Consider the following 23,437-nt stretch of genomic DNA (forward strand, 5'->3'; position numbering starts at 1 on the left):
AAAAACTGAACCTTTCTCAAGCAGGAGAAACGAAACAGGGAAGCTGGGTTTAGCAACTAGTCAGTGGAAACCTCTTCTCTTCCCTTCCCTTCCTCTTGCCTTCCCTCCTTTCCTTCCCTCACTCCTTTTTTTCCTTCATCCCCTCATCTCCCCTCTCTTGCCTTCCTCCTCTCCCCTCCCCTCTTCTCTTTTTCTTTCCTCTTCTACTCTCCCCTCCTCTCTTTCCTTCTCTCCTCCCCTCCCCTCTTCTCTTGTCTCCTCTCCTCTCCCCTCCTCTCTCTTTCCTTCCTCCTCTCCCCTCCTCTCCTCCTCCTCTCTTTCCTCCCTCCTCCTCTCCCTTCCCTCCTCTCCCTCCCCCTCTCTCCTTCCCCTCCCCTCCTCTCCTCTCCCCTCCCCTCCTTCCTCCTCTCCTCTCTCCTCCCTCCTCTCTTTCCTTCCTCCTCTCCCTCTACTCCTCTCCCTCCCCTCCTCTCTTTCCTTCTTCCTCCTCCTCCCCTCTCCTCCCCCCCCCTCCTTCCTTCCTCCTCCCTCCCCTCCCCTCCTCTTTTCCTTCCTCCTCTCCTCTCCCCTTCCCTCCCTCCTCTCCTCTCCTCTCCTCTCCCTCCCCTCCCCTCCTTCCTCCTCTCCTCTCTCCTCCCCTCCTCTCTCTCTTTCCTTCCTCCTCTCTACTCCTCCCCCCCCTCCCCTCCAGGTTGTTGATCTGAACACAAAATAAAAGGGAAATTCTCGTAAAACAAACATTAGATCCCTTCCTTGCTCCAGTAGGGCACCGGAGAGGGAATCCTGTGAACCTCTGCTACAGAGAACACGAAGGATGAAGAGGAGCAGGGATGCAGTTCCCCGGGAGGGTCCAGGTGGGAGGAGACGGATCCCTGTCTACCGCTAGGAAAGGAAGGGCAGCGCCTGTTTGCTTGTTTTCCCTTCGCCCGTCATGGTGAACATCCATCTGTTCGTGCTTCCCAAGGAAAAGAGAACAGCAGAGGATTCAAAAGCAGCCTGCCTGCCTTTGGGGACCCTGGCAGGGCAGGCTAGCTGACGCCTCCTCCGGGGCTGCCATCCCGAGCCTGCCTTCCCCATTTCTCTCTTTGCTCCTGTCTTGAGGTCACTCAGAAGTGTGCAGGGATGCTGGACGCTTGGATGAGATGGCAGCTTAGCTGCAAAATCCCCCACTCTCGTTCTGCTCAGCGATGACAGAAATGGAGCTAAGGAGACCGGTGGGGGTGTTGGTTACCTGTGGTCTCCGAAGCTTTTGTGGTGGAATACAGAAATCTCTTTTTTGTGAGCCGCCCGACAAGCACGTCCTGTTTCCAAAAGTAGAAAAGACCGGGCACGCAAATTTAGAGCCCCAAATTGTGGAATGTTACTAGTTGAAGAAGGCAGGGGATGTTTGCAAAGGTTAGCGTCTGGAATTCCTTTTTTTTCTATTTGATGGATATTGGTAGGTAGGTAGGTAGATAGGATGATGACAGATAGATATGAGGATACATAGATAGATATGATAGATAGGTAAGTAGATAAAAATGGTGATGAAGATAGATATGATGATAAATAGTTATGATAATGATAGAATAGATATGAAGAATAGATATAATAGTATGTAGTTAGACAGATATGATAGTGATAGATATGATATATAATATGATAGATATGATAAATAGATATGATAATAAATAGATATGATAGTGATAGAATAGATATGAAGAATAGATATAATAGTATGTAGTTAGACAGATATGATAGTGATAGATATGATATATAATATGATAGATATGATAAATAGATATGATAATAAATAGATATGATAGTGATAGAATAGATATGAAGAATAGATATAATAGTATGTAGTTAGATAGATATGATAGTGATAGATATATAAATAATATGATGGGAGATATGATAAATAGATATGATAATAAATAGATATGATAGTATGTAGTTAGATATGATAGTGATAGGTATGATAAATAGATATAATAGTATGTAGTAAGATATGATGGTGATAGATATAGATATATAAATAATAGATATGATAGGAGATATGAGAAATAGATATGGTAATAAATAGATACGATAGTGATAGATTAGATAGATAGATAGATAGATAGATAGATAGATAGAGATAGATAGATAGATAGAGAGAGAGAGAGAGATGATAGAGATAGATATGATAGATACAATAAATAGATACAATAGTGATAGATAGATAGATAGATAGATAGATAGATAGATAGATAGATAGATAGAGATATGATAGAGATAGATATGATAGATACAATAAATAGATACGATAGTGATAGATAGTTAGATAAGACAGACAAACAGACAGACAGACAGGATGATTCACAACAGAGCAGAGCAGAATAACAGAGTTGGAAGGGACTTTGGAGGTCTTCTAGTCCAACCCCCGCTCAGACAGGAGACCCCCATCCTAGCCTTTCAGACAAACGGCTGTCCAGTCTCTCCTTTAAAGCCTCCAGTGATGGAGTCCCCACAGCCTCTTCGGCTGGCTTAACTGTTCTTGGGAAATGCCTCTTGGGTGTTTTTCCCAGCCCCCAATAACCCAAGAGGCCTGCAAGCCCCTAAATGAAGAAGTTGCACTTATGTAACCCTGCGTAGTTTTGCTTTCATCTTGAGGTTGCTGCAAGGAAAAACCAGTTTTAAAGTTTCGGTATATTTTAAAACTCTGGTGTCATCAGAAGCGTGTGTAATCAGGCTCCATGCCTTTTGCCTCTTAAACTTGCCTGTTTAGAATCACTATTTTGTTAGGAGCTCCCATTCCAACAGGATGAAATGATGTTTGCAAATAATAACAAGAACAACAACAAGAACAACAACGATAATAATAATAATAATAATAATAATAATAATAATAATAATAATAATAATAATAATAATAATAATAATAATAATAATAATAATAATAATAATAATAATCTGCTGGCATAGAGAAATTCAGGGGTGGCTTTCAGTATTTTTGTCAACCGGGAATTTCTCCACTTTTAGCAGATAAATATGCCTTCCTTGAAGTGAATCCCCTAAGAATCCAGCGGAAAATTGTTATATATTAAAAAGAAGAAGAAAAGAAGAAGAAAAATCATTTTTTTATTTTAGAAAAACCACTTTTCTCTCTAAAGAGCTTGGAGCTCATGATGTAGCTTATTGATATTTCATGTATTGTCCCCAGAGGCCAGGGATAGAGGTCAGGCCCACCATCCCAGCCTTTTCATAACAGGAACAGAGGATTTTCATCTTGATTTTTATTGCAATCATGGCCTGATGACCCTGGCAAATTCGCTCACTGGATGGCTTTATTTGCCGAAGAGGGGATATTAGCAGACTGTATTGTCATGCAGATATGAAGGAAGATATATATGCCAATCTTTCTTCTGCCTTTTAATTTGCATGTATACATATATAAGTATGCTTTGGTGGGTGCTTTGTGGTTTTGTGTGTGTGTGTGTGTGTGTGTGTGTGGAGAGAGAGAGAGAGAGAGAGAGAGAGAGAGAGAGAGAGAGATGAAACATAGACAGAAAGGGAAAGAAAGAGAGATGAGAAAGATAGAAGCAATAGATAAGAAAGAAAGAAAAAGAGACAAAATAGAAGAAAAAGATGAGAGAGAAGAGACAGAGAGAAGATAGAAAGGAAGAAGTGATAGATAAGAAGAAAGACAGAAAAGATGAGACAGACAAATAGAAGAAGAGAGATGAGAGAGATAGAAGAGATAGATAGGAGAGAAAGATAGGAAAGGAAGAAGTGATAGATAAGAAAGAAAGACAGAAAAAGATGAGACAGACAAATAGAAGAAAGAGAGGGATGAGAGAGATAGAAGAGATAGATAGGAGAGAAAGATAGGAAAGGAAGAAGTGATAGATAGGAGAGAAAGGCAGAGAAAGAGAGATGAGACAGACAGATAGAAGAAATAAATAGAGAGAAAACAGAGAAAGAGAGATGAGACAGATAGGAGAGAAAGACAGAGAGAAAGAGAGAGAGAGAGAACATTGATTTTTCTCTTCTTTTAAGAAAATAATGTTGCCAAGGCAGAGATCACCCCGCCGCCACCTCGGCTGGGGCGAGATCTTCCTGTTGAACACAGAGGAGTACAGTTAATTTCTTTATGGGGTTTAAAAGTATTTTTAAACTGTGATGTTTGCGCCGAAGAGCTCAGGAAGCATATTAGCAATGAGACTTTCCTTGCTCTTCAGGCTTATGGTCTTAAGGACATGATGCACTTGAGCAAAAGGGAGGAAGGGAAGCAGGGAGAAGAAAGCAGGCTTAAACAATGCAAGTTATGTCTCACCTTTATCTTCTGCAAAAGCCCATGTATGTCATGGGGGGGGGGGCTTAAAAGGGGGTGTCTCAAGGTTGGATGATCTTAAAGGCACCTATTTCACTCCTAAAAGCCACACAGACGCCATACTTCCTAATGAAACCCACTTCTGGCGGGGAATTGTGAGAATTTTTGGGCTCCGTTGCATGTTCCTCCCTCCTCACAACCAGCTGCAAATGGGCAATTGACTAGCTCTTCCAGGATTTCAGCCCCTGCTTTCCCCGATGGTTGGCTGGATTTTTTTTTTTTAATTTGTCCCCCATCTTTATTATTATTATTTTTTTAAAAAAAAAAAAACTCTTAACCCAGCAAACATATCCAGCGTACCTTCCTCCTCTGATTTTCCCCACAATAACAACCCTGGAAGGTGAGTTGGACTGAGAAAAAGCGTCTTGTTCAAAGTTACCCAACTGTTTTTCATGTCTAAGGCAAGACTAGAATTCCCAGTCCTCTAGTGATTGGTCCAAAGTTGCCTAGCTGATTCTTAGGTTTATGGCAGGACTACAACTGTCTCCTGGTAATTGGCCCAAAGTCACCCATCTGGCTGTCGTGCTTAAGGCAGGACTAGAACTCCCAGTCTCCTGGTAATTGGCCCAAAGTCACCCATCTGGCTGTCATGCTTATAGCAGGACTAGAACTCACCATCACCTGGTGATTGGCCCACAGTCACTCAGCTGGCTGTCGTGCTTAAGGCAGGACTAGAACTCCCAGTCTCCTGGTAATTGGCCCAAAGTCACCCAGCAGGCTGTCATGCTTATAGCAGGACTAGAACTCACCATCACCTGGTGATTGGCCCACAGTCACTCAGCTGGCTGTCGTGCTTAAGGCAGGACTAGAACTCCCAGTCTCCTGGTAATTGGCCCAAAGTCACCCAGCAGGCTGTCATGCTTATAGCAGGACTAGAACTCACCATCACCTGGTGATTGGCTCAAAATCACCCAGCCAGATTTCATGCTCAAGGCAGGACTAGAACTCCCAGTCTCCTGGTGATTGGTCCAAAGCGTTATGCACAAAACCTCAGTGAGGACATTGATGCTCTCTTGAATTCATGGAGGATTTTTCTTGTTTCTTATCGTTGCCGGTTTTAGCCTCAAGCCCAAGGCAGAAGACCTATCTGCATTTGAGACTTCCCATGTAGCTTGTTCCAAGGTACTTTAATGTTTGGTGTCGGGATGGGTGTCTCCCCTACTAACGCCTGCATGATATTGCCTGTGACAGATCGCTACTACTGCACCAGCTTTCCGTCTCGTGGCCACACAAGGGTGTGCGTGTGTGTCTGTGTGTGTTTAAAGGCTGAGCCACTCTGGGGGGACAGCTGGTCCGTGGGACCCTGCTAAGAACCTCACCGTCCCTTTGGTATCTCCAAGCTGGAGGAAAGTTCTCCTACCTGGTTTTGGTGCAGCACCGTCGGCGTCTTGTCTGAAGTGTGCCTGGGCATTGGGAATGAAGATGGAGGCAGCTTTCAGGGGCTGAGCACAACCAAGAACAATTCCAAGCGCCACTGTGGGTGCTCACGACGCTCCTGTCATCCCAAACCATGGACATCTCACATGCTTTTTTTGCCTCTTCTCAAAGAGATCTGATGGAGTGATGGCCGTAAGAACCGTGGTGGCACATTGGTTAGGATAATGCAGTATTGCAGACTGGCTCTGCCCAATGCCAGCAGTTCGATCCTGACCCAGATAGTTGGGGGCAAGAGGCTGACTCTAAGCAGCTTAGAGAGGGCTATAAGGCACTGAAGCGGTATATAAGTCTCAAGTGCTATTGCTGTTGCTTTGCTCTTTCTCTTCTCCTTTTCTTCCTTCTTCCCTTCCTCCTAATATTCAGCAAGACCGTCGAATTTGAACAGAACAGAACAGAATATTCTTTTTATTGGCCAAGTATGTGATTGGACGCCCAAGGAATTTGTCTCCTGGGGGGCATAGGCTCTCAGTTGTGCATACAAACAACAAAGGGATAGTGTCAGGATTCCAGCAGTTGCCCTGATTCAATCATGAGCCTCGAGCCAAAGTTCTCAAAACCTTCAAAGGATTTATTAGGAGCGAACCTGTCGGCGTGGCCTGTCTGAAGCCGATTCTGAGACACGCAATTCACGATCTCGCACGTCAACTCATAAAGCATTTCTATGCCTGTTTTAGAGTTTGCCAGATATAGATCGTAGACCATAAATCATAGTTACAACCATTCGTCCTAATATACGGGAAGGCTTTCCCAATTTGTGGGAAAATCTGGAACGCTGCCGACCACTCACAACCCTGCCTTACACACACACACACACACACACACACACACACAGGTGCTTCTGCAAAACTTTCATAAGACGAAAGGCTGCAGAAGCTGGCTTCCCTGCATTGTATTTTGCTTAGTTCAGAGACTTTTTTTTCAGTTTCAGAAACCGTCCTTGTGTCTCGTTGTTCTGGTGTGCAATGCTCTATAGCATCATTTTGAGGGAAGGGGGTGAAACAGTTTATGTCCAGGATGTGAGGGGTCTGGAGATATTTTCACAGCCCTCTTTTTGGCTCGTGCAGTACACGGGTCCTCCGTGGAAGGCAGGTTGGTAGTAATGGGTTTTTTTCTGCAGTCCTAGTTACTGTCTGTGGTCTGTGTCTGTCCTGTTGGGTTGCAGAACCAAACCAGCAACCCATAAGCTTAAATTTAGATTCCAACCTCCTCAAAACTGCATTCCCCTCCCTTCTAGATATTAATTTCTGCTGTGTGTTGCGCAGATTAAGCTGCTAAGACCCAAGGACCCCATTTTTTAAAAAAATCAATATGCATCTCACTGGAAGCCACACCAAAGTTCTCCATCAAAGAACTATTAGCCATAAAGATTTCCTTCTCTCTCTCTTTTGACACTAAAATCCAGCATCAGTAATGAGTTTGGAGTACTTTATGGAAATCTGCACGGACCTTTTGCTGTAACCTCCCAGCGACAATTAAATAGTGGAAAATTGTAGATGGCCTGAAGCTGCTCTGTTCTTTGAGATTTGGGGGGGGAAACAACTCTCTTGTCATGCTAATCTTGTTTGGGGAGGGGGGAACCCAAATCCAGAAAACAGACTTGATTTACCCATTTTCAGTTCTCTTTTAACTATCAGCTCAAGTAACAATTAACCCAGGGAGATAATTGAACCTTGAGAATTGCAAAAACTGGAAAACAAAAACAAAAACGTGATCTGGAGTGGAAGGAGGTTAACCGTCACGTTTTTAAGGTTTTAGGACGCGTCAGCGGAGGTGAGACCTTTTCTAGCGCAGGCCACTGAACCCCACTCTCAATCTTACGCTGATTTGACTGACCCCGGATTTTGCTGGCGTTTGGTCGAAGCTTTAAAATGTTGCTGTTTTCTAGACAAGGGATTAGGAAGTAAACAGGGCTTGTGAGATGGATTTTTATGGGTACGAGTAGTCCTCAACTTAACTACCACAATTGAGCCTGAAATTTATTTTTGATTTTTTTTGAAATTTATTTATTTTGCTGGTCAGGATTGAACTTCTGGCACTGGGCAGAATTAGCCTGCAAAACTGCAATTTAACAACTGCGAGGGAGGGAGGGAAGGAAAGAAAGAAAGGAAAAAGAAAGAAAGAAAGAAAGAAAGAAAGAAAGAAAGAAAGAAAGAAAGAAAGAAAGAAAGAAAGAAAGAAAGAAAGAAAGAAAGAAAGAAAGAAAGAAAGGCAATAGCACTTAGACTTATATACCCCTTCCCAGTGTTTCCCAGCCCTCTCTAAGCGGTTTACAGAGTCAGCCTCTTGCCCCAACAATCTGGATCCTCATTTTACGGAAGGATGGAAGGCTGAGTCAACATTGAGCCGGTCAGGATCAAACTGCTGGCAATTGGCAGAATTTTCCTGCAATAGTGCATTTTAACCACTGGGAGGGAAGGAAGGGAAGGGAAGGGAGGGAGGGAGGGAGGGAGGAAGGAAGGAAGGAAGGAAGGAAGGAAGGAAGGAAGGAAGGAAGGAAGGAAGGAAGGAAGGAAGGAAGGAAGGAAGGAAGGAAAACAGAAATACCAATAGCATTTAGACTTCTATACCGCTTCATGTTGCTTCCCAGTCCCCTCTAAGCAGTTTACAGAGTCAGCCTCTTGCCCCCAACAATCTGGATCCTCATTTTACCCACCTCTTGGAAGGAGGGAAGGCTGAGTCAACCTTGAACCAGTGAGAACCAAACTGCTCATATATTTACTAACCTCACCAATATCCTGTTTCCTCCCTCCAGGGAAATGCCGAGGAGAAATAGAATTCGCTCTGGTGCTATCTATCTGGCCTCCAAGGTTTCCCTCTGTTGAATTTTGGAGTCTCTCTCTCTCTCTCTCCCTCTCCCTCTCCCTCCCTCCCTCCCTCCCTCCCTCCCTCCCCTCTCTCTCTCTCTCTCTCTCTCCTTCCAAGATCGCTTGAACCCACAACTTCAGCCTCTCTGATGCCCAGCCCTGCGACACAAGACAAACCAGCTGTCTTTGTGTCCTTTGAGCGTTCATCCCTGCCTTGGGAGGCTCCTTCGAAGTTCTCCACGTTTAATGATGTGGTTAACATGCTAATCCCTTTTTATCATCTCTGCAGGTTCCTTGGCGGGTATCTCTCCTTAAAAACGATTTCTCTCTAGGCTGCCCTGCTGGCTGCACGAATTTGATCTGGCTGAACTTCAAGTAATCTCGTTCTGGCTTTTCGGTCAAAGAGATGAAACTGGGTTGTTGTTGTCGTTTAAAAAAAATACTGTCAGATAACAGATAATCAGAGTTGGAAAGGACCTTGTAGGTCATCTAGCCCAACCCCCTGCCCAAGCAGGAGACCCTACACCATTTCTGACAGATTCAGTGTGTTCTTGAAAGCTTCCAGTGATGAAGCTCCCACAACTTCCGAGGGCAACTTCTGTTCCATGAGTTGATTGTTCTCACTGTCAGAAAAATTCCTCCTTTATTTCCAGGTTGAATCTCTCCTTGTTCAGTTTCCACCCATTATTCCTTCTCTGGCCCTGGAAAATAGCTTGACCCCTTCCTCCTCTCTGTGGCAGCCCCTCAAATATTGGAAGACAGCTCTCCTGTCTCCCCTGGTCCTTCTCTTCACTAGACTAGCCAGGCCCAATTCTTGCAACTGTTCTTCGTATGTTTTAGTCTCCAGTCCCCATAATCATCCTGGTTGCTCTTCTCTGCACTTTTTCTAGAGCCTCAACATCCTTTTTATAAGTGTGGTGACCAAAACTGGATGCAGTACTCTAGGTGTGGCCTTACTAAGGCTTTATAGAGTGGTATTAGTACCTCCCTTCATCTCGACTGTATCCCTCTGTTAATGCAACTTAGGATTGCATTGGCTTTTTTGGCTGCTGCTGCACAGGGCTGGCTCCTATTTAGCTGCTTGTCCACTAAGACTCCAAGATCCCTCTCACTGCTGTTAAGCCTGGTTTCACCCAGTTGAGAACAGCTGCTTATTCTTTGTTTTATTGAACGTTTGAAATGTTTCTTCCTCCTTATTTCCAGGGATACTGCAGACAATTTTCCGGAGAGTACAGTCCCTTAAAGCAGCATCCCTCTCCCCTCGCCCTCCAACCTTTTGGATATCTGGGACCGGTTCTGTAGAGAGAGGTGTTTTTTTTTCCCACTGTCTGGTTTTGCATGCTGCCTGCATCCTGCAGGTGAGGTTTCGCTTGTTTCCGTGGCCCCATTTCCGGCGTGCCACAGACCGGTGCCGTTCCACGGCCCCGAGGTTGGGGCTCCCCGCCTTAAATTATGGATGTATTCCTCGACACTGGTGTCTATCGGATGAAGGTTACCCACTGAAACACAAACAGGGATTTAAAATCCTACGCCCCGTTAGATAAGATGAGGCAGACGATGTAATGTACCTGCGTTTGTTTGTTTTTTAATCACCTGCATTTTGCTGATAAGACGGATCTGTTTCGCGCATGGAAAGAGGTTAATAAAATACAACGCAGGCTGGCGTCTCCAGATACAGTTGTGGAAGCTGGACAACTTGTTGGGGGGTAGGATAGAGGCTGTTTTGACATTTTGTAAAGAAACAAAGGATGGGGTTTTGTTTCTTCAATTCCAGGCAGTTAGAATGCAACGTTGCAGTCTAATTCTGCCGACTGTCACGAGTTCGATCCTGACCGGCTCAAGGTTGACTCAGCCTTCCCGTCCTTGGGAATTTCTGACTGCCAAACAGCTTCAGGGATTCCAACCAGGAATCCAGGCTTTTCCTCCTCCTGTTTTTAAACCCAGGACCAACCAGCCTTATTGGGAAAGGAAGAGAAAAATCCATTTATCGGTCGCATTTCAATTCTACAACAGTTTGCCACGGCAGCAGAAGTTCCTCGCCTCTAGTTATTGAGTTAGCAGCTGCAAAACTGATCTGGCTGCAATGGAGTTTTCAGGGAGTGAAGGAAAAAAATCTAATAATCACCTAGTTCATGGGAAGAATACAGAACATCTGGCAGAAATCTTCCTCATCTCCAGATCTCCTTTGAGGTCTGGCTGCTTAATTATCACCATCTGCCTTTCTCTCTCTCTCTCTCCCTTTCTCTGTCTTTCTTCTCTCTCTTTCTCTCTCTCTCTCTCATCACTATCTTCTCTCTCTCTTTCTTCTCTCCCTCTCTTTCTCTCTCTGTCTTTCTCTCTTCTCTCCCTTTCTCTCTCTCTCTTCGCCTTCTCTCTCTCTCTTCTCCTCTCCCCTCTTCCTATCTCTCTGTTTTTTTCTCTCTCTCTCCCTCTCTTTCTTCTCTCCCTCTCCCTCTCTTCCTCTTTCTCTGTCTTTCTGTTTTTCTCTCTTCTCTCTCTTTCTCTCCTTCTCTCTGCCTTCCTTTTCTCTGTCTCTCATCACTATCTCTTCCTTCTCTCTTCTTCTCTCCTCTCCCTCTCTTCCTCTCTCTATGTTTTTCTCTTCTCTTTCTCTCTCTCTTTCTGTCCTCTCTCCCTCTCTCTCTGCCTCCTTCTCTCTCTCTCTCTCCCTTTCTTCTCTCTCTCTCTCTTTTTTCCCTCCCTCTCCCCCCTCTCTGTTTTTCTCTTCTCTCTCTCTCTCTTTCTGTCCTCTCTCTCCCCCCTCTCTCCCTCTCATCACACTTTATCTCCTATCTCTGTCTCTCTGTCTCTCTCTCTCTCCTTATGTAAAGTCACATTTACAGTGTAGCGCAGGTTGTGTGTGCCGAAATCTTCACAATGGATTTTTTTCTTCCCCCAAGCAGTGGGAGATGCAGGCATTCTGTGTTTTGGGCAATTTCCTCACTTCACACCTTGGCAAAAGCCACATGCTTTATGGGCAGCCGAGCTGCGGAACCTTATTGCTTTTTAGCAAACTGCTGGGATAAAATTAAAAGCAGGCTGAATTATGTAAAGCCGGAGAAATCACGCAAATTTATTTATAATTATATCCATAATTTATAGAGACAGGAGAATTCGGCTTCTCTGGTGGTGGCGGCAGGGTTTTGGATGAGCGTAGGAATTTTCTCACTGCAAACAGAAGCAGCGAACCGTGTTGGAGCGTTCACAATTTCTGGAACCCAAGTTGTCCCACTTACGAATTCTTCTCACCGTCAGGAAATTCCTCCTTAGTTCTGGACTGGATCTCTCCTGGATTGGTTTCCACCCGTTGCTTCTTGTACCTGCCCTCAGTTGCCTTGGAAAATAGCTTGACTTCCTCTTTGGGGCAGCCCCCTGAGATATCGGAAGGCTGCGATCATGTCATAGTCCTTCTTTTCATCAAACTAGACATATCCCCAGTTCCTGCAACCGGTTCTTCTTCGTAGGTTCCCCCCCGGGCTCCTTAATTCGGTGAAAGACCCAAGGAGCCATATTTGCAGTTCGATTGGTTTTGGGTGTTTTTATTGTTTGGCGGGCGAGCCTAGCCTCTGATGTCCTCAAAGCAGTTGGATAGCTTAGGGCCCCATTGTGTTATGCAACTCCAGGAAAATAGACCCCTTAGTATTGGCAGCTGTCTGTTTTTCAAGGGGCCAGCGGAGAGCGGATCGAAAGCCCCTCTTCCTTTACCATTCCTGTCAAGGACTCTGTGTGTGTGTGTGTGTGTGTGTGTGTGTGTGTCCCCATCCATTCACACACGAAGCTGACCAAATGAAAATGAGTTCTCTAGCTCGGAGCCCTGGTATTCTTGTCCTGTCCCTCCAGAGTTTCGGTGTAACCATAAATATTTCAGCGAATTGTCCATCCGGGGATGATTCATTGTCTTTTTAGACAGGGAGAGGAGGGGGGTGAGGGGTGGGCAGCCTCAGCAAAGGAGGGTGGGGGGGTGGGGGAAACCGATGGGCTGCTATCTGGCTGGCTGGAGGATCCTGAATAGCTTTGCAGAGGCTGGAATGCGCTTGGTGAGCTGGAAGGTGAACGCAGCCATCCATCCCTTTAGCTTTGAGGAGTGTGTATGGGGCGGAGGATGGGGGAAATTAGGCCTTTTTTTTTTTTTATACATATAAGTCCCACTGGGTCCGGGGTACGCTGGTGGTGGTGGGTCTGTCCACTTGCTCTTCATTCCTGGCAGGGCCACATATTTGTTTATGGACTTGATTTTGATCCTGCCTTTCTCGCTTTGCTGCACGAGGACTTCAAGGCGGGAAACATACATAAGCCTCCCTCCCTCCTGTTTTCCCCAGCACAACAACCCTGTGAGGGGAGTTGGGCTGAGAGAGAATGGCTGGCTCAAAGTCACCCAATTGGCTTTCATGCCTAAGGCAGGACTAGAACTCCCTGTCTCCTGGTGATTGGCCCAAAGTCACCCAGCCGTCTTTCATACCTAAGGTGGTACTAGAACTCCCCGTCCCCTGGTGATTGGCCCAAAGTCACCCAGCCATCTTTCATGCCTAAGGTGGTACTAGAACTCCCCGTCCCCTGGTGATTGGCCCAAGGTCACCCTTTCATGCCTAAGGTGGGACTAGAACTCCCAAACTCTTGGTGACTGGCCCAAAGTCACCCAGCCGGCTTTCATGCCTAAGGCAGGACTAGAACCCCCTGTCTTCTGGTGATTGCCCAACATTACCCAGCCGTCTTTCATACCTAAGGTGGTACTAGAACTCCCTGTCTCCTGGTGATTGGCCCAAAGTCACCCAACCGTCTTTCATGCCTAAGGTGGTACTAGAACTCCCTGTCTCCTGGTGATTGCCCAAAGTTACCCAGCCATCTTTCATACCTAAAGCAGGATTAGAACTCACCATCTCCTCCTCCTCCTCTTTCCCTTTCCTTCTCCTCCTTTCCTCAAACCCCATTCCCTTCTAGCACTGGTGAAGCTCCCTAGTTTCATGGAAAGGGTCGTGGAACTTCTGCGAGAAAACAACCAAGTTCTTGATAGCACCAAGGAAGCCTTCTTACGTCCTGTCCATGGCCTGGTTTTTTTTTTTTTTTGGCTTTCTCTATAAACCATCATTTGTGCCACGACTGAGTTTTTCAACCTGGACCTTCTCTCTCTCTCGTTCTCGGAGCCCGAATGAGCCACGATGGAAGCCGGCCTTCGGCAAAAGCCACCAAAGACGAGCCACCTTCAGCTTCCTAACTATGTTTTTTTGTTCTCCTTTTGTCTCTTCAGCTCACCTTACAGAGCACCAAGTCCCGAGTGGCCTTCTTCGAAGAACTCTAAGGAGAAGTCCCCCGATGCTCCCGGGACAAGCCTTTTTCCTATGAGAGATCTAGCCATAAACCACGATGCATTACTTCTTTCGAGCCAGAGCGACTTTCCTTTGACAAGTGCGGTGACTCGCTGGAAGAGTTCGGTGTGAATCTTCGTAGATCTTGAAATCTCCATAGAGCCAATAATTTTACCTTTTAGCTTTCCCTCTTCCTCTCCCTGTTTGTATGGATTGTGACTTGGATTTTATGCTCCTACGGCAGGAGGCCGGATTCCGTATTTTTTAAAAATTCCTTCTCTTGACCCTCTTTCCCCGGGTCTATGAATAGGGCTTTCTCTTCGAGACAGAGAAGAAAAAAAACATCCCTCTTTTTGGAGTTTGCAAGCTCTGCTGCAAATATCGCAAATGGCAGAAGGAAGGTCTCACAAAAAGTTGCTCGCGGAACCGTACTAACCTTCGTAAGTTTCAGCGGGATGCTGGCAGACTTCGAAGGTTTTTTGTTTTGTTTTTTAAATTTCCTGGAAGCCAAGCCGGAGATCGGTTGGGGATTCAGGCTTGGTGTATCCAAAAACAATTTTTTTAATTAAAAAAACCCACATTTTAAGGCCTATTGTTTTAATTTCAGGAGGTTGGTAAAGCCAGGATGGCAGGAATCAAAGGAGAGCGTTTTAAACGGGAGGATGGAGTTTAAAGGCCTAGAGTTGGGACATCCAACCTTGGCAACTTTTAAAGACTTGTGGACTTCAACTCCCAGAATTCTGGGAGTTGAAAGTCCACAGATTTTCAAAATCGGGACACCCTGCCTGGCCTAAAGTGAATCTCATCCCTGCCCTCTGGGATTTTAAACATTTTGATAGCCCTGGCATGTCTTTATACATTTTTTTCTATTCAACCTCGACAGTTGCAAATATCGCTTTTTGAAAAGTAAACTGAGCACAATGCTGTAATGGCTTCATACTGCCTGAAAATAAATAAATAAATATATATATATTGGTATTCAGCTCTGTTCGGGTATTTTCCCACGTCATTATATACCTGAACAGAGCTGAATACCATACATATAAATACCCGCGAAAACTTAAGAAAACACACACACACACACACACACACACACACACACACATATATATATATATATGTTTTCTTAAGTTTTCGTAGGTACTTGATGTGTGGCATTCAGCTTTGTTCGAGTATTTTCCCACGTCATAGTAGTTGTGCTTTTAAAGTTGTAGCGAGTTTGGCAGAATCTCATCTGCCATCATCATACAGAAGCCTGATGATGGCAGATGAGATTCTGCCCAAAGCAGCTACAACTTTAAAAGCACAACTACTATGACGTGGAAAATACCCGAACAAAGCTGAATGCCACACATTATATCTCATCTATCATCTATCTCTCTATCTCTCTATCTATCTATCTATCTATCTATATTATCTTATTATTCGGTTCTCCGCGTAAGATTGGAAGTATCTAGGCAACGTTTGATGAAGTCTCATTCATCATCTTCAGGCTTGTGTCTTCGGCTCTGTGCTTCTCAGAGTGAGAAGCACAGAGCCAAGCTCTGAGAAGCACAGAGCCGAAGACACAAGCCTGAAGATGATGAATGAGACTTCATCGAAACGCTGCCTAGATACTTCCAATCTTACGCAGGAGAGAAACCCGAATAACCAAAGATCCACATACAAATACCCGCGAGAACCTCAGAAAACATATATATATATAGGTTTTATACACACACACACACACACACACACAGTATATATCTATCTCATCATGTGGGGCATACATGCCATTCTAACTACGATCCCTTTCGGTTTGGCTTCTAGCCCTTTGAACTTTGGCAGTTTTGAAATGTAATGTTTGTACAATACTCCCGCTAGACGGTTTCTCTCTTTTTATTAAAGTCTCCGCTGTTTTTCAAGCTGCCCGGTGTTTGTCGTCTCTCTCTCTTGTCTTTTGTTTTTTGTTTTTTTCCTTCATACCATTAGCAAAGATTGTACAGGTCACCCTTGACTTGCAATCCTTCATTTCGCCAAGGTCACGGGATCAAAACTCAGGCGCTTGGCAACTGACTCATATTTATGACAGGTTGCAGCGTCCAGGGGTTACACGATCCCCTTTGGCAACCTTCTGACAAGTAAAGCCAATAGGAGAATAGAGTAGAGTAGAGTAGAAATATGAAAGAATGGAATGGAATGGAATAGAAATAGAATAGGAATAGGAATTGAATTGAATTAGAATAGAATGAGAAAGAATAGAATGAGAAAGAATAGAACGAGAAACAATAGAATAGAACAGATTAGAAAGAATAGAATAGAATGAGAAAGAATAGAAAGAAACAATAGAATAGAATATATTAGAGAATAGAATGAGAAAGAATAGATTAGAAATAGAATAGAATGAGAATGAAAGAATAGAATAGATGAGAAACAATAGAATAGATTATAAAGAGAATAGAATGGAATATAATAGAATGAGAAAGAATAGAATAGAACAGAAATAATGAATGGAATGGAATAGAATTATGAAAGAATAGAATAGGAATAGAAAAGAAATATAAAAAGAATAGAATAACAGAATAGAAATAGAATAAAAAACAACTGCAGTGATTCATGGTGATGGCAAGAAAGGCCATAAAATGAGATAAAACTGACGTATCACCCTTAGCCACAATTGTGTTCGTAATAATTGAAGGCAGGGATGTACCAACCTTGGCAACTTTTAATCCTTGTGGATTTCAACTCCCAGAATTCCCTAGCCAGCTATGGCTGGCTGCAGAATTCTGGGAGTTGAAGTCCACAGATCTTATAGTTGCCAAGGATGGACAGCCCTCATCTAAAGGATCGGCAGTTCTGAAGATGGATTTATTGGTTCAGAGTCTCGTTTCAATTACACCCTGGCCTTGTTCCCAGACACGGCTATTTCTTCATACTGCCCTTTTAATCCCTTCTCCATTTTGATGGGATGCCTCTACCAAATTTATGCCTTCAGCACATAAATGAAGGAAGCAGGAAAGAACTCATGGCTGAAAAGGATGATGATAGGGGACAGGATTAGCCACATCCATGTGACCCCGTTTAAACCTGGATTGTGCAATGTCCTCATCACGGACTCTTTGAAACTCCCGCTGAGTTCAAACACCGCCTTGTATCCTCCGGCTCGCTTGTCTCCATCCATTCATCCGCCCACCTGCCTCTATCAAAAGGCTGCAGTGGCAGTCAAGTGAGGTTTCAGAATAGCTTAAAAAAAAAAAAACACGCCGTGGAGATGTTTCTATGAAAAATACCTAATTTTCCAACAGTTACAGGTAGTCTATGGACAACCACAATTAAGCCCCCAATTTATGTTGTTGAGGGGGACTTCCTTGACACGTTCGTGAATAGCAATAGCATTTAAGACATATACCGCTTATTATTATTCCACCCACCCACCCACCCACCCGTCTCATTCCAAGCTTCAGGACCAGGCAAGAGATGGCAAGATTTTCACCAGCTAGCAAATGTTGTAAATGGCTTTTCTACTAATATTTGCACTTTAATGAGCCATTAAAACCTTGGACACAAAACAGTCTTGTTTGCGCTGCTCTGGGCAAAGCCAGACTCTCGATTTCCATGTGGGTCATTGAACGAATGCGGCACCGGCAACTTGTTGTTTACCTTCTTCTTCTTCTCTGTCAGCTGTCTTTTCTGACTCCTCTTACCATTCCACTTAGCTTTTTTGGGGAGGGGGTAGGGGGGATGGAGGTGGGAGGAGAGGGGGATCTCCAGTGCACAGTCTGCCCACCCGGGAATTCAATTCATCCGAAGCAAACAGCTGAACTTCCCTGCTTTGCAGGAGAGATTGAAAGGTTTGAAAGCAAGCAACCAAAGCCAAAAATCATCATCATCTTTTTTTTTTTTTTAAATGCTGGGGAACAACAAGGAGAAGCAAGAGCGATGTCTGTGGGCTTCTGAGGACAAGCAGGGGGGGAAAAAAGAGAGAAAAGATTAAAAGAAGAAGAAAAGCCTGACCTCATTTCATCTAAGCAGGCAGAGAAGAGAGAAGGATGCTGTGAACAAAATAGCACCGGTTTTGCGGTGGTCGTTTTGCAGTGGGAAGCATGCAGTTGGGTCTAGTGGTTAAGGAATCCAGCTAGAAACTGGAAGACGGTGACTTCTAGTCCCACCTTAGGCATGGAAGTCGGCTGGGTGACTTTGGGCCAATCACCAGGAGACTGTGAGTTCTAGTCCTGCATTAGGTACCAAAGCCAGCTGGGTGACTTTAGGCCAAACACCAGGAGACTGAGTTTTAGGGATCCTAATACTGCCTGAGCTTGGCTGTTAGGAGAAGAGAAGAGAAGAGAGAGGAAAGGAGAAGAGAGGAGAGGAGAGGAGAGGAGAGAAGAGAAGAGAAGAGAAGAGAAGAGAAGAGAAGAGAAGAGACAATGGAGTAGAATATAGAACAGAATGCAGAATAGATTACAAAAATGAATGGAAGAGAAGAGAAGAAGAGAGAACAAGAGGAGAGACGAGTAGAATATAGAATAGAATGCAGAATAGATTACAAAAAATGAATGGAAGAGAGGAGAAGAAGAGAAGAGAACAAGAGGAGAGACGAGTACAATATAGAATAGAATGCAGAATAGATTACAGAAATGAAGGGAAGGGAAGGGAAGAGAGGAAAGGAGAAGAGAAGAGACAATGGAGTAGAATATAGAATAGAATGCAGAATAGATTAAAAAAATGAATGGAAGAGAAGAGAAGAAGAGAAGAGAACAAGAGGAGAGACGAGTAGAATATAGAATAGAATGCAGAATAGATTACAAAAATGAATGGAAGAGAGGAGAAGAAGAGAAGAGAACAAGAGGAGAGACGAGTACAATATAGAATAGAATGCAGAATAGATTACAGAAATGAAGGGAAGGGAAGGGAAGAGAGGAAAGGAGAAGAGAAGAGACAATGGAGTAGAATATAGAACAGAATGCAGAATAGATTACAAAAATGAATGGAAGAGAGGAGAACAAGAGAAGAGAACAAGAGGAGAGACGAGTACAATATAGAATAGAATGCAGAATAGATTACAGAAATGAAGGGAAGGGAAGGGAAGAGAGGAAAGGAGAAGAGAAGAGACAATGGAGTAGAATATAGAATAGAATGCAGAATAGATTAAAAAAATGAATGGAAGAGAAGAGAAGAAGAGAAGAGAACAAGAGGAGAGACGAGTAGAATATAGAATAGAATGCAGAATAGATTACAAAAATGAATGGAAGAGAGGAGAAGAAGAGAAGAGAACAAGAGGAGAGACGAGTACAATATAGAATAGAATGCAGAATAGATTACAGAAATGAAGGGAAGGGAAGGGAAGAGAGGAAAGGAGAAGAGAAGAGACAATGGAGTAGAATATAGAATAGAATGCAGAATAGATTAAAAAAATGAATGGAAGAGAAGAGAAGAAGAGAAGAGAACAAGAGGAGAGACGAGTAGAATATAGAATAGAATGCAGAATAGATTACAAAAATGAATGGAAGAGAGGAGAAGAAGAGAAGAGAACAAGAGGAGAGACGAGTACAATATAGAATAGAATGCAGAATAGATTACAGAAATGAAGGGAAGGGAAGGGAAGAGAGGAAAGGAGAAGAGAAGAGACAATGGAGTAGAATATAGAATAGAATGCAGAATAGATTACAAAAATGAATGGAAGAGAAGAGAAGAAGAGAAGAGAACAAGAGGAGAGACGAGTAGAATATAGAATAGAATGCAGAATAAATTACAGAAATGAAGGGAAGGGAAGGGAAGAGAGGAAAGGAGAAGAGAAGAGACAATGGAGTAGAATATAGAATAGAATGCAGAATAAATTACAGAAATGAAGGGAAGGGAAGGGAAGAGAGGAAAGGAGAAGAGAAGAGACAATGGAGTAGAATATAGAACAGAATGCAGAATAGATTACAAAAATGAATGGAAGAGAGGAGAAGAAGAGGAGAACAAGAGGAGAGACTGGAGTAGAATATAGAATGGAATGCAGAATAGATTACAGAAATGAATGGAAGAGAAGAGAACAAGAGAAGAGAACAAGAGGAGAGACGAGTAGAATATAGAATAGAATGCAGAATAGATTACAAAAATGAATGGAAGAGAGGAGAAGAAGAGAAGAGAACAAGAGGAGAGACGAGTAGAATATAGAATAGAATGCAGAATAAATTACAGAAATGAAGGGAAGGGAAGGGAAGAGAGGAAAGAAGAGAAGAGACAATGGAGTAGAATATAGAATAGGATGCAGAATAGAATACAGAAATGAATGGAATGGAATAGAAATAAAGTAGAATAGAATAGAATCTTTATTGCCACTTTAATGTGCACTAATCATCATACATCAAAATGAAATTTCATTGCATTCAGCTCCCAAAAGATACCCCATTATGCTTACACACACACACACACACACACACACACACACATTTACACAGAGAAACATCGCAGTTAGTTTGAATGTACACATCCATGGGGGGGGGGGAGAATCCTGCGAGTTGAGAGACCCTGGGAAACTATGGTAGGGGAACTCTTCCCCCAAATATTTGAAGTCTGCTTCTGAGTTCCAGAGATCCAGCCACCAGGTTTAAAGCTAAAACATTCACATATGTTATTGATAGTTTGCACGCACCGAGCTGCTGCTGTGACAAAGCCGCCTATTCATGACATTAATCCTAATTGAGGCTGTGCTGTTCATTTACTCAGCAATTTACACCCTCGGATTAAGCCGAGCCCTTCACGAAGAGGGTTTGAATTCCGTGTAAAAGCGAAAACAAATATTTTTCCACGTTGAATATGAAAGCAAGGAGACAAGGTGACTTTCTGGTTATTTCGGTGTGTTTGTCTGGAGAGACTCTGAGATTTTCTTCCTTCCAAAGGTGCTTTTTTTTTTTTTTTCAGGAGGCAGCTGGGACTTTCTTGTTTTTTTCTTGTGGTGTGATCGAATTTTGCTCGTGTGATGCTGTAATGGTCGTAAGTGTGAAAAATGGTCATAAGTCACTTTTTTTGGGTGCCGTTGTAACTTCAAATGGGCCCTAAATAAACTGTTGTAAGTTGAGGACTACCTGTATGGTAAAATATTATCTATCTATAAATATATTTATATATTTGACCCTAGGTAGAGGCAGATATTTCTCTCTCTGGGCACACAAGAATATATCTGCTGAACAAAACTCCACATTGGCAACAGGAAGGACATCCGGCCAGTAAAACACTCAGCTCCATTCAGTTGCCCAGATTCCAACTCAAAAGAGATTTATGGGGTCATTAAAAGAAGATTTATAATACATACAATATGTATGTGTATATAGGTATATATCTCTCTCTCTATCCCTTTCTCTTTCTCTCTGTGTATGAGTTGGACTAGAAGAACTTCAAGGTCCCATCCGACTCTTTTATTCTGTTATTCGATATTCTGGTGCTCTCTAGACGTTTGGACTCCAAATCCAATAATCCTTAGCCAGGACAGGTTGGCATAAATCTTGCCGTTCTCCAGCTTTTTCACAAGCACAGATGAACGATGTTACGCGCACAGAGCAAGGATGGGTTTCGTGCAGCACAATTTAACCCGCCACCCCCTAAAAAAGCCTGCAGCCAAGTTGTTCAACAGGTAAAGCTTGCACACTTTTCCCCTTGGGTTTTTCTGACTTGGTTTTGTGCGGATGGGGATGAGTTTATGCTCTGCCATGTGATGCAGATTGAAAATAATGGTGAGTTCAGTTCCGGGATGGTGTGTATTTTGCTAAACAGGGCTTAGCATTTAGCATGCTCTGTTAACTTGGCTAATTGCATTCTGGGTGAATCCAGTGACATTCATAGACATGCCTTTATAGTCAAAGCATTATTGTACCATCTGTTCAAAAATGACCATCGTCTTTCCAAATCTTATCACGCTATTCTGTCTCCATAAACTCGTAAGCCAATGGACGGAAAGAACGAAAAACATGCAGAATTTAGGTAGTCAAGAATCCTCTTCCTTTCCTTTCCCCTCCTCTCCTTCCCTCCCTCCCTGCAAAGTGGTTTCAATGTAGTATGGCAAGCTAATTCTGCCCGGTGTCAGAAGTTAATCCTAACCCTAACCCGCACCACCCCAAAATATTAATTGTTTCTAAATAATTGCTGGAAAAAAAATGAGCTCACTTGTAGCAGCTCCTGCCACTGACATTTTATCCCAGGAGACAGTGGCTAGTCCCCTCCCACCCACCATTTCTATAATTTCTAGGATGAAAGTGATCCATAAAGGGTTTTTGTTAAAATAAAATAAAATTGCTGCCTTTTTTTTTTTTTTGGAGACCAAAAGGTTTTAAATCAGTGAATCTGATTAATTTGTTGCAGCCCATTTAAGCATCCATCAGTCTAGAGATCAATTAGCAAGCTGTATTGGTTGTTCAGAGGCATTTTGTGTGTGCATGTGTGTGTGTGTGAGAGAGAGACGGAGAGACAGAGACAGAGACAGACAGAAATCTAGGGGGGGTGAGAGAGAGTGGCTGTTCAGAGGCATTGTGTATGCGTTTGTGTGTGTGTGTGTGTGTGTGTGAGAGAGAGAGAGAGAGAGAGAAATTCCTCCTTATGCAAAAACCTTGTAAATTATTGAAAGCAATCATGGAAAAATACAAGCGAATAGTCTAAAAAAATTCTGGGAGCAGAAGTCCACGGATTTGAAAGAAAAGAAGAAGCTCCTTGGATGAGAAGCGAAACGTTTTCAAGGGGAAAACAAACAAACAAGGAAGTCCAGTTGCTTTTTGGGAAACCACCTTTGGAACAATCAAGACGTGGATGATGGAATATCTCCGTAGGGAAGCCAACCTTGCACATGAATCCCACACAGGGGGAGCCCCGTCCTAAAAAACCAGGAACCCTCAAGTTCCAGGCTAACAAATGGGATTTGCTTGGTTTGGTTTTAAAACATTTTTGAGTTGTGTGAACCGGGCCCATCGTAGCTTATTGGAGAAAATCCTAATTCAGCAAACCACAGCTTGCAGCAATATGCAAACTTGGCCAAAAGGCTTTTGATGAGAGGAACTGATTTAATGCAGGGTGTAAAAATCTGCGCCCCTCCCTTCTCGCGAAAAAAGAACGAAAAAGAAAAATTCAAGGTGCAATTGGGTTGCGTGTCGCAAACCTTGTGCCGGCGTGTTTCTTTTGGATATTGTTGCCTATTGATTTCTCCTTGCCCTTGAGTGGCAGAGCAAAAGTCTTTGAACAATGGAGGTCACGGGATAAAATTCTGCAGGGCTCCCTAGTTAAAAAGTCCTAGCCAAGGAGAAAAGCTTTTGCTTGAAACTTTACAGGCTGATCAAAGAAAGAAAAAAGTGGAGATGTTTTTTGGAGACTTCACAAGAATAGCCTGTAAAGAAATGGGGTCAAACTGAAAGCTGCTTTTTTTTTCCAGAAAAAAAAAAAAAAAAAAAGACAGCCTGGAAAATAGAATAACAGGGTTGGGAGGGACCTGGGAGGTCATCTAGTCCAACCCCCAGTTCAAGCAAGAGACCCTATACCATTTCAGACAAATGGCTGCCCATCTCTTCTTAAAAGCTTCCAGTTATGAAGCA

The 23,437-nt window shown here is 43.4% G+C and overlaps 1 protein-coding gene across 4 annotated transcripts in view; it reads left to right on the top strand.

The window, feature by feature from the left end:
- NF2 (NF2, moesin-ezrin-radixin like (MERLIN) tumor suppressor) overlaps nt 1–14,967 on the top strand; it is a 63,369-nt gene extending 48,402 nt beyond the window's left edge. The window contains exons 17-18 of one of the 4 annotated variants that reach the window (XM_087942677.1): nt 5,416–5,476; nt 13,841–14,476. In XM_087942677.1, coding sequence (XP_087798803.1) covers nt 5,416–5,451 — 36 coding nt within the window. In that variant the 3' untranslated portion in view covers nt 5,452–5,476; nt 13,841–14,476. Of the gene's footprint in view, nt 1–5,415; nt 5,477–13,840 lie in introns of all 4 variants that reach the window. The other 3 variants (XM_087942678.1, XM_087942675.1, XM_087942676.1) reach the window with 3 other exon arrangements.
- The last annotated feature ends 8,470 nt before the right edge of the window (nt 14,968–23,437 follow it).

Source organism: Notechis scutatus, chromosome 13, assembly GCF_049901735.1.
Source record: "Notechis scutatus isolate UNSWTSFEM ecotype Mainland chromosome 13, rNotScu1.2, whole genome shotgun sequence".
Classification (NCBI taxonomy): domain Eukaryota; kingdom Metazoa; phylum Chordata; class Lepidosauria; order Squamata; family Elapidae; genus Notechis; species Notechis scutatus.